Raw genomic sequence first — 12,320 nt, 5'->3', positions numbered from 1 at the left:
ACTGAAGTATTAAAATGTTCATTTTATATAAGAAGTCTGAGTTTTAGAAAAATGAAGTAACTTGCCTGAAGTCACATAGTTAGAAAGTAGCAAAAATGGGATTCCTGCTAAGGTCTTCAAAAACTTTGGGAAATACTTTATTTAACAACATATAAGGAAAAAGAACAAAGAGAATTTCTAAAACTTGAAATTTATATCCTTTCCCATTGCTATTCCCATATGCTATCCCATATCCTATACATAGATCCTATGAAACATAACCTAACATAAATATATTACTTCAGATATTGTCAGTAATGTTAGAAAACTATTTTTTAAAGCAAAATATAATTTAAACAAAGGCAGCACATTACACTGCCTCTTATCCCTAACATTTTTTAGATCTCTTCTTTAGGCTTTTTTGACCATTTTGGTCTTCATTACAATTTTTATTAATTACATTAAAGGCTTATTATATTTTCATTGTTATTCCCAAGAATTTCATGATCTCTTATTTGCTGTCCCTCACACTTGTTCAGATACTTCACTATAGAATATGAAACCAGAGATTAAAATAGAGAATTTCTATGTCTATAAATATTTGCATGGCACATATTCTGAATAAGAAATATTCAGATGTGTATTTCTACATCATCTCTGTGTTTGTGAATATATATGTATGTGTTTGTTTATTTATGCAAGTATATATACATATAGACAGGCAAGGATATCTTGATATAATACAAAAAATAAATTTTTGACACATTGGAGGATAGAAAATAAAATTTTTCATTTAAAAAAATATAAATGCAAGAAATCCTTGTAAGTTATCTTTGTTTTTACATTTTCCTTCAACCCCAGTATCCAGTTAATCCTATCAACTGCTCAAAATGTTTCTTTGTTCTATTCCTGCTTCCACTACCCTCACTCAAGTCCTCATCAAATCATGCCTAAATTATCATTGTAGCCTTCTAACCAGTTTCTCTGGTTCTGATCTTTCTTCCTAACATTGCTATCTGATGAATCTTTATAAAACATTATTTTTGTCATGCTACTTTCTGCTCAGAACCTGCAAGACTTATTGACTGTAACAATAGCCAAACTCCTCTGCTAAGCATCAACATCATCCATAATTTGATCCCACTCTTAACTAATATTAATTCCTAGAAACCTTCTAGATTTGCCTTAGGGTCCTCAATTGTAAAATGGGGATAATGATAGCTAAGTAGATGCTATTATTATCACCAGACTTGTAAAGACCAAATGAAATAAAACCTGTAAAGTACTATATTCTGGAACATAGAAATTATGTAAATACTAGCTTTTATTATTATCATTAGAAAGGTACATTAATCCTAATTTAGAGTAGAGCTCTAAATTGTCCAACTATTCTAGAAATTAAACTAGAATTATGTGAGGAAAGGACTAACTCTTTATACCTAGCAACCTCTATGCTGAGCACATACCCCAAGAATATATTACAGAAAGGTCTACATATAACAATGTATGTTACAAAATATTCAGAGAAGCACTTTTTGTTGTAGTAAAAAGCTGGATCAAAAAGTTATCAAACTGTGCATACCCTTTGACCCAGCAGTGTTACTACTGGGATTATATCCCAAAGAGATTATAAAGAAGGGAAAGGGACCTGTATGTGCATGAATGTTTGTGGCAGCCCTTTTTGTAGTGGCTAAAAACTGGAAACTGAATGGATGTCCATCAGTTGGAGAATGGCTGAATAAATTGTGGTATATGAATATTATGGAATATTACTGTTCTGTAAGAAATGACCAACAGGATAATTTCATGAAGGCCTGGAGAGACTTACACGAACTGATGCTGAGTGAAATGAGCAGGACCAGGAGATCATTATATACTTCAACAACAATACTATATGATGACCAGTTCTGATGGACCAGGCCATCCTCAGCAACGAGATCAACCAAATCATTTCTAATGGAGCAGTAATGAACTGAACTAGCTATGCCCAGAAAAAGAACTCTGGGAGATGACTAAAAACCATTACAATGAATTCCCAATCCCTATATTTATGCACACCTACATTTTTGATTTCCTTTACAAGCTAATTGTACAATATTTCAGAGTCTGATTCTTTTTGTACAGCAAAATAACGTTTTGGTCAGGTATACTTATTGTGTATCTAATTTATATTTTAATATATTTAACATCTACTGGTCATCCTGCCATATAGGGGAGGGGGTGGGGGGGTAAGAGGTGAAAAATTGGAACAAGAGGTTTGGCAATTGTTAATGCTGTAAAGTTACCCATGTATATATCCTGTAAATAAAAGGCTATTAAAAAAAAAACAACTTTAAAGAAAATGAAAAAAAAAACATTATTTTTGTCATGCTACTTTCTGCTCAGAACCTGCAAGACTTATTGACTGTAACAATAGCCAAACTCCTCTGCTAAGCATCAACATCATCCATAATTTGATCCCACTCTTAACTAAAATTAATTCCTAGAAACCTTCTAGATTTGCCTTAGGGTCCTCAATTGTAAAATGGGGATAATGATAGCTAAGTAGGTGCTATTATTATCACAAGACTTGTAAAGACCAAATGAAATAAAACCTGTAAAGTACTATATTCTGGAACATAGAAATTATGTAAATACTAGCTTTTATTATTATCATTAGAAAGGTACATTAATCCTAATTTAGAGTAGAGCTCTAAATTGTCCAACTATTCTAGAAATTAAACTAGAATTATGTGAGGAAAGGACTAACTCTTTATACCTAGCAACCTCTATGCTGAGCACATACCCCAAGACTATATTACAGAAAGGTCTACATATAACAATGTATGTTACAAAATATTCAGAGAAGCACTTTTTGTTGTAGTAAAAAGCTGGATCAAAAAGTTATCAAACTGTGCATACCCTTTGACCCAGCAGTGTTACTTCTGGACTTATATCCCAAAGAGATCTTAAAGGAGAGAAAAGGACCTGTATGTGCAAAAATATTTGTGGCAGCCCTTTTTGTAGTAGCTAGAAACTGGAAACTGAGTGGATGCCCATCAATTGGAGAATAGCTGAATAAATTGTGGAATATGAATGTTATGGAATATTACTGTTCTGTAAGAAATGACCAGCAGGATGATTTCAGAAAGGTTTGGAGAGACTTACATGAACTGATGTTGAGTGAAATGAGCAGGACCAGGAGATCATTATATACTTCAACAACAACTCTATATGGTAATCAATTCTGATGGACATGGCCCTCTTCAACAATGAGATGAAACAAATCAGCTCCAATAGAACAGTAATGAATTGAACCAGCTACACCCAGCGAAAGAACTCAGGGAAATGAATGTGAACCACTACATAGAATTCCCAATCCCTCTATTTTTGTCCGTCTGCATTTTTGATTTCCTTCACAGATTAATTGTACACTATTTCAAAGTCCAATTCTTTTTGTGCAGCAAAATAACTGTATGGACATGTATACATATATTGTATTAAACATATTCTTTAACATATTTAACAAGTATTGGTCTACCTGCCATCTGAGGGAGGGTGTGGAGGAAGGAGGGGAAAAATTGGAACAAAAGGTTTTGCAACTTCAATGCTGAAAAATTACCCATGCATATATCTTGTAAATAAAAAGCTATAATAAACAAACAAACAAACAAACAAATAAATAAAGAGCTGGAAACAAAATGGGTGAATACCAATTGGGTAATGGCTGAACAAACTGTGGTATATGAATGTAATGAAATGTTACTTCATTAATAATGAAATTAATAAGGAAGTCGGAAGAAACAAAGGTATAAGAAATAATGCAAAGTAAAGAAACCAGAACCTAAAGAATAATCAACACAAAAATGACAATTATATAAACAATAACAAGATTAAAATGCAATCATACAAATGAATTTTAATGAACAATCTATGTACTGGAAAATTGTTAAGGGATTACACTTTCTTTTTCTCAATAGAGAGGTGGGGATTATGGGTAGGGGTTATCTGATATATAATATCAGATGTGGTCTCTGGAGCCAGTGATTTGGGGGTTCTTTGTTTTTTGTTTAAAGGAAGAATTTCATGGAGAAGAAACAGGTATAAGGAAAAATGACTGGTATAAAAATATAGATAACAATAAAACTTTTAAGAAAATAAAATTGGAGCAGCTAGATGAAACAATGGATAGAGCACCAGCCCCCAAGTCAGAAGGACCTGAGGTCATATCTAGCCTCAGATCTTAATACTTCTTAGCTTTGTGACCCTGGGAAAGTCACTTAACTCCAAATGCTTTAAGGAGGAGATGGGGAGAAAAAAATGAATACAAGCTTTTGTCTTAGTAAAGACAATCTCCATATCACTTTTGATATGCACATCTGTTCTTCAACATCTTCATGCTTTCCCCTTTTTGTCTAATGGGGAAGCAGTTCATATCTATTCATCAAAGCTTAGTTCAAATTCTTTGAAAAGATTCCCCATTAATGTTCACACTGATCCCTTAAGGTCCCTTCTATCATTTCCTAAAGCATTTATACCTTGTATGATATAATTGAGTACTAGAGCATACATTTTCTTATATATTTTTTGATATTTTCTTAAGCATGGTTTATTTCCTCAATTGGATTGCAAGTTCCTCTTATGTCCTTCGCAGGGCCTACTCCAATGTTGAGCACAAAAGTCAAACTCAATGAATATTTAGTATTTTGGTTCATGGATGCAAGATAATACTACTGTTAATGTGACAGTAGTGAATCAATGTGAATGTATTAAAAAAATCCCTAATCCAGGAAAATAAGAGAAATGATTAGCTAAAGAAATGTTGTTGAAAGGCAATGGTGCTTAAAAAAATCTATAGTGTATAAAATTATAATATGGAAACAGTAAACATAAGATTATTTAAAAAAAAAAATTTAATGAAAACAACTGAATGGAAACTCTCTGCTCTCTGCTTTTCTTATAGTCATAAAAAAACTCTCCTCTTTTATTAGTACAAAAGGCTCTCTTATCTGGATATAAAAAGTACATTTGTCAATCAATGCTTCCCCATTCATATTCCCTTAGTATCCCCAGTGCTTGGCATAAGACCTGGAATATGACAGGCATTCAATACATTTTTGTTGATTGATTATTTTCTCCAAATTGACTTTACTTTTCCCAAATCATTGTCCATATATAGTGACAAGTCTATCTCCAGTTCGTTTCAGTACCTGTAATAATTGTGGCTACTCTCCAGACTTGGAATGTTGAATGAATCTATAGGGGAGGAAAAAAAATCAAAACAAAACAAAAAAACTCATACAAAGGTTAATGATCAGATAAAAATTATTATTATAGCTCTATAAGCATGTTATACAATAGAATGCCAGTCACTCAACTAAGAAATTAATGAAGATGGTATTTTGTTACAAGGTAACAAAAGATCTGAAAAACTCTGAACTGAATATAAGTAATATGAAAGTTTTATTAACAAATAAGACATTTCATTGACTAAGGAATAATGAATGTTTATAATTACTATTTTGAATAAGCTAATATAGACTTTTAAAAAGTCTGACATTTGTTTTTGGTGGAGGGAGAGAATTCAATTTTTTTTTCCTTATTACATTTCATTAATCACATACTTAGGATAAATATAGTTTTTCTGAACTGCAGATCATTTATAGCCACAATAAATGCTTTCTATTTATAAAGCACTTACTAAGTAATGGAATATTGGGAATTTATCATCTCCCTATTTGACATATGAAGAAACTGTGAGTTAGATGGGTTAGAATGGGTTAGAATAGATTGTAGATGCTTTGCAAATCCATTTGGGAAAGTTGTGACTTCATAGAAACTAGACACTTGATTTCCTTGCCAAAACTATTTACTTGTGTCCTCTGGGAATCTATTAAATCTTCATTAACCTTGAGAATAGGCTGAAAAATCCAATTGAGGCCAACAATGAAAATTAATCTAGTAAGTCTCAGGTTCACTTTTAACAACCCTCCTGCCAAATGAAGGAACAGTCTTCAAAACCTCTTGAGAGAAACAAACTCAGCCCTCTTAACTAGTGGGAATAGTTCACAAGACCTAGAAGAAATTACACAATTTTGTTCTAACAAACACTCTTTAGCGCTGAATGTTTTCAGAGTTTCCAAAAGGATGAAGCACAAAATTTTCATAAACTCATTTCTAGGGGAATGGCCCTTGGATCTGAAAAGACCCAAGAAATGTATAAATTAAGAAGAAAAAAAGCATAGTGCAATATTTATTTTTATCAAGATATTTTAGCATGGAACCTATGAAAAAAAAGGCAATGACCTTTTTTTGTTTGTCACAAATTCATTATGGGGTTATATGAAAGAATAGATGAAATACAGTTCCAGCTCTCAAGAAATTCCTTATCTAAGAAGGAAATATATTGAATACATAGGAATAAAGAGCCCAAAAGGACCTCTGAGGTCAGCAATTCAGCCTAACTATAAATATGCTCATATTCATATTTATGTATATTCAGGTACATTTCTATTGTAATTTTAAAGGACAATTCAAATTATTTTATTACATAAGAATCTGTTTTTATTAAATATTATTTGCAGTAAATGACTCAATTTTTGGCCTGAAAATATTTGCTACATAGATTTATTATTTACATACAGCAGATGCTTTATAAGAGCTATCTGTAAATAGAATATTATATCATCAAACAGATAGTTATGCATTTCATCTAATAAAATAATCTTATTGATTCCTAAACTGTTAGAACTGCAAAGGCCCACAGAAATCAACTAGTCCAATGCCCTCATTTTAGAGATTAACAGTAAACTGAAGTTTAGTCTTTCCCAAATTCATATGCTTAAGTTGGAACTTCACTTCATTCTTTTGATTTCACTTAAAGGGTATGTGATACCTCTATTATTATAAAGGATAGTTGTTATAGATATACACTCATTAACAAGAGAAGAATAAATTATACTAATATAAATACCTCAACTGGCCAAATTAAAGCAAATAATCTTTTAAAAGGTCACAGATTTTTTTTTTTTAGGGAAGTTTATATGAAAATATCTTAATTTGCCATAATGGCCCCATATAAGAACAGTCACTAAAACAATTTCATCCCATATAATGGTTTTAAAATAGAGAACTACATTTTCACATCATTAGGATTATCAAATCCCTTAGTGACTAACAATGTCATATAGATTTTGAGTACATATTCTGTTATATTTCACACAACTAGACTTGACCTTTTAGCACTCATGTAAGTCATGTAAGAATGACTGATTTTATAAAATACTTCAATTTTAATAGGACTAGAAAACACAAACTCCAGGTGAAATGTTAGCTTCTATAATACCCAAATGTTGGCTCTCTCTTACCATGATTTCCTCTGATATCTAGCCATTTGGTTTTTTCTGTGACCCTAGTTCTCTTCAGGACATTTTGATAAGTTTGCCATTCTGTTTCAAACTGCCTGGATCCCCAACGATCACTTTTTAGGCCATCTGTGAGGTCACCTGAAAGTATATCAAAAAAGTTATATCTCATTTTAAAATAATAGAAGGTTAGGCAAATAATGTCCATTTTATGATAAACAGGATTGAGGTACCCACCTACCTGACAAGGACTGCATTCAAAACAACACACTAAAATAGGGAAATTTTTTCAGGAGAGGTTTTATTTATAAAGTCATAAATTATTTGTTTTACATATATAGGAAATGGATCTTCAACTGCAGTGATATAAATTCCTCAAATGAGGAAACTCCCTCTACCAATGTAGAGTAGCACTTTATCTGCAACATTTATTCTTAGGGAACTGTCTAGGGCATTTGTTGTAATTGAATTATTTCAGTACATGATCCCATTTAGTTTTCTTGGCAGAGATATTGGATTGGCTGGCCATTTTCTTCTCTAGCTCATTTTAGAGATGAGGAAACAGAGGCAGACAGGATTAACTGATGACTTGCCCAGGGTCATTCAACTAGTAAGTATCTGAGGTCAGATTTGCACTCAGGTCTTCCTATCTCAGGGGTGGTGCTCTGAGAAGTTAAATGACAAAAGTTTAGTATGTAGAGAAAGAGAGATTTGAGACTAGGTTTTCCTGGCTCCCATGCCAGCCTCCACTTTGGTTACCTTACATATGTCTCTCCGGGGCACTAGCTCAAGAAAACCCCAACCATCCTCTTTAACAACCTTGCCAAATACCTTACAGTACCCATAACTCAGAACAGAACTTTATAACCTTTTTTGTCATGAATTGAGTTAGCAATCTGCTGGAACCCAGAGACTCCCTTCTCAGGCTACTATTTTTAAATGCATAAAAGACATAGAGTTACAAAAGAAACCAGTTATACTGAAATGCAATTGTCAAAATATCTTTTAAGAAAAAGTTAACACATTCTAAATTAAGCTGATTCTAGAGGATTTTCTATCCTGGAACTCCACTGTCCTGCTTGATGACTGGCTCTAATGCCTATTACATCTGTCCTTGTTTTCTTCACTCCCATCCATTTCTTTTCATTTTCAGAAGCAAGAACAATGAGCAATTGTTACTGTCATATTTATGATTTCAGTAATTTACTCTTCCCTATGTCTCCATTAGAAAGCAAGCTCCTTAACAATAAAATCTGTCTTTGCTTTTATATTTGTAATAGCAAACACAACACAATGCTAACTTTTTCAATCATTATAATAACTAACATTTATATAGCAGTTGGCAAAGTATTTAATCCTCATTTAATAGGAAGTAGGCACTATTATTATTTTCATTTTGTGAATATGGAAACTGAGGCAGACAAGTTAAGTGTCTTGCCAGAGCCATATAGTTTAGTGTATGGGACAAGATGTGAATTCAGGTCTTCCCAATTCTGAATTCAGAACAAAAAAACAACTGAATTTTTAAAAATAATAAAACTAGTATAGATAAGTACCAGATATTTCCATCAAAGGATCTACCTTAGGGGACATTAGTCAGGTTTCCTAAGAGTACCCCTTCGGTGAAAATATTCACCTTCAAATGCCTATTCCAATAAAGGGTTTAGGATTATATTATTTGAGTCAGTCACCCAGACAGCATTTCTTTTCAACCAGTTTTTAACAAGCACCTACTATGTGACAGGCATAGAACTAAGAGATTAACTGGTTGAATCAGTCACAGAAACTAAAAGATCAGCTAACAAAGTCTTAAATCAGACATTTGAACCTTCAACAGTTTAGAAAGAAAATTGTGGGATAATAGAAAGTTACCTTCTAAAAACCATATTCTTGCTCTACATTCAGTTCATTTATTCAACAAATGTAAAATTTGTCATGGTCACCATGTATAGAGAACTACTCTAAGGAAAATACAAAATTTGGATAGGATTAATCCCTGCTTTATAAAGTTTACTGTGTAATGGGGATAAGACATAAATAGAGATAATACATAATGTCTATTAAAATTAAGGTAATTCTAGCTCCTTTATCTTAGATTCAGAAAAAAAAAAAAAGTCAGATACCAAAAACAGCATAAATGCACAAGAGTCTATATGTATTATGTTTGTCATTTTCTTATATTATCTGCGAGGTGATCTCTAAGTATACCAAAAAATCCTATCTCATTCTAAAATAAATTCCAGATGGTTAATAGACAAGTTAGTTGCATTTTGTCTTTATCAATTATAATATTTTCTTATCATTAAGCTTTTCATTATAATATAGAAGTTCTAAATTTCCCAAGTGAAACGTTGTAAATACACATATTTCAGGTTCTTTAATTTTGCTGGTGAGGCTGTTCCCTCTAATAGATACTATGCATTATCTGTGTTTATCATAATCCCAGATAGTAAACCCTCTACAAATTTTCAAAAACATTGTTTAATTCCAAATTCTCTCTCTTCTCCACCCATTGGGAAGGCAACCCATTATAAATGTGAAGTCTTGCAAAACATATTCCACAACAGCCCTCTCTACAATTTAATGGTGGAACAGATTTAACTAATGATGATGGTATCACCCCACATCAACCATAGAACACCTGTCCTTTTCATCATGAGTTGCCTTCGATGTTGATACACCTCGGGAGGACCTAATGCAATAGACCTTATTTATGAGGCTGGTGTGGCCTCGGAGGCCGAGGCGAGCTGAGATGCGCTTCCCGGCCCAGCATGGCCAAAGGCAGAGAAGCAGAGCATTCCACGCCCCCCAAAGTGGGGAGTCACCGCTTACCCGTGGCTAAGACGACGTCAGGCTGTATGATATCGACGGTTTCCGAACAGAACTTCTCCAAGTCTTTGGCTCGGCCTGGATCAAAGAACTTGCTGATATGGAGGTCCGAGATCTGCAAAGCGGTGGTTAAATATGAACGGGAGCCCGTCTGGGAGGGGAACCACGTCGGGTCCGGCAGGTGAACGAGCCGGAGATTGCAAGGCCTCCGCTGGGCTCAGTTCCCTTCTCGGCTCCCTTCTCTGCCGGGCTGGCAGCCGAGACACCTCCCTCTGCCCGCCCTCCTCACCTGCAAGCCCCAGAAGATGTTGGTGGCCTCGTCCCCGGGCGCCGGGAAGGGCCTGTGTAAGACTTGGGGCCGTACGGGCCTCGGCGAGGACATGCCCACCAAGCCATAGTGTTCGAGCAGCACGGCCGCCACCGCCGCCACTGCCAGCCCGGCCACCACCTTGACCGCCAAGCCCACGGACATCCAGCCTCCACTCAGCTCAGACAGCTAGGGATCCCCCGGGAGCCGCTCTGCCACGCACTTCCGGGACTCTATGATCCCCCGGGCTGGCGCTGGACCGAAGTCCGCGGCCCCGCCCGTCGCCGCAGCGCTGAGGCCTGCCCTGCCCCAGAACTTAGTCCTACACTGAGAAGAAGCCTCTGAGGCCGACGTCTAGAACTTGTTAGTAGGGCAGGATGTGATTTAGTCCCAAAGACAGAAGCGGAAACCTAAGCAGAAAGGAATCCCTGAAGCCACATAGTCCGTTTTACAAGAAAACTGAGGGAAGGGAGATGACTTCTTCAGGTCACAGATCTAGAACAGAGATCTAGATCTGGAGAAAACCTGAGGCCTTTTAGTCCAATTGCAGATAAGGGGAGTGAGGTGATTCACCCAGATAGTTGATATAGGCAACAGGGCGTTATAGGACCATAGATCCTATATATATATATATATATAGAGAGAGAGAGAGAGAGAGAGAGAGAGAGAGAGAGAGAGAGAACTCAAAAACCTTTATATATATATAGGTTTTTGAGGTATATATATATATATACCTCAAAAACCAACTTAGTTCAATCGTATTTTAGAGATTAAAAAACTATAGCATAGAAAGGGGAAGCATTCGCCCAAGATCATAGAGATAGGGTCCTCAGACTCCAGCCAGAACCTTCTCCGGGATGTCCCAGTGGAACAAAGCCCATTTTCTCCCTCCTAACCAAGAATTGTTGAACATTTGTGAAATTCCAACAGCTGCCACTTTGGACCTGTGACATCTTCCCCCAAATAAAAAAATTTTAAAGTACAATTTTCCAAACTCATTTTTCAAGTGCAATTTTCTTAAGTGGGGGAGTATCGTAGATGTAGAGCTGGAAATCCCTTCATTTTTTGTAGTTCAGTCCTAACTCTTCATGACCCCAGCTGGGTTTTTCTTGATAGAGATCCTGGAAAGGTGCACCATTTCTTCATCTAATTCATTTTTACAGATGAAGAACTGAAGCAAATGGTACTAAGTGACTTGTCCAAGGACACACAATTAATGTCTGAGGTCATATTCCAATTCAGGCCTTCCTAACTCCAGGCACAGTGCTCTATCCATTGAGTTATCTGGCTAACCAAAAATCGGGTATACTTGGTTTGATTCTGGGTGCTACATCTTAGGAAAAACATTGATAAGTTGTAGAGTGCTCAGATCATGACATCCGGGATGTGAAGGACTCAGATATCATTTCATATGAAGATCAGTTTAGTGAGGTAGGAATATTTAGCTTGGAGAAGACTTAGTAGGGGCAGGACAGATTGAAGGATTTTTACCTAGGAAGGAAATAGAATGACTCTGCTTGGCTTCAGAGAGAGCAAAAAGAGGCAAGTTTAGTTTAATTTAAATTTCCTAAAAATTAGAACTACACAAATGTAGAATTAGTTGTCTCTAGAGGTAATGGACTTTTTAATCAAAAGTCTTGAAGCAAAAGTTAAATGAAGATGGCACTGTGGAGTCAATTCTTTAACATATATGGATTTTAAAAGATTCTTTCCAACTTCAAAATCCTGCAATTCTGTGGTATCACTCAGGGAAATCAAGAGACATCAGAATCATTATTGCACACTAGCCCTCAATCAAATGTTATGATTTCAGAAATGCTTGGAAAGACTTATATGAACTGTCTTTCTACTAATCTACCAAC

The 12,320-nt window shown here is 35.2% G+C and overlaps 1 protein-coding gene across 2 annotated transcripts in view; it reads right to left on the bottom strand.

Annotated features, from left to right (window-relative positions):
* TMEM62 (transmembrane protein 62) overlaps positions 1-10,775 on the bottom strand; it is a 65,214-nt gene extending 54,439 nt beyond the window's left edge. Inside the window, exons 1-4 of one of the 2 annotated variants that reach the window (XM_003756075.4) lie at positions 10,441-10,775; positions 10,155-10,266; positions 7,326-7,463; positions 5,169-5,214 (exon numbers count right to left, since the gene is read on the bottom strand). In XM_003756075.4, the coding sequence (XP_003756123.1) occupies positions 5,169-5,214; positions 7,326-7,463; positions 10,155-10,266; positions 10,441-10,623 (479 nt within the window). In that variant the 5' untranslated portion in view covers positions 10,624-10,775. Of the gene's footprint in view, positions 1-5,168; positions 5,215-7,325; positions 7,464-10,154; positions 10,267-10,440 lie in introns of those variants that run through there. The other variant, XM_031952175.1, reaches the window with a different exon arrangement.
* Positions 10,776-12,320: the final 1,545 nt, after the last annotated feature.

Source organism: Sarcophilus harrisii, chromosome 2 (assembly GCF_902635505.1).
Source record: "Sarcophilus harrisii chromosome 2, mSarHar1.11, whole genome shotgun sequence".
Taxonomy (NCBI): domain Eukaryota; kingdom Metazoa; phylum Chordata; class Mammalia; order Dasyuromorphia; family Dasyuridae; genus Sarcophilus; species Sarcophilus harrisii.
This window is presented reverse-complemented; position numbering and strand designations above follow the sequence as displayed.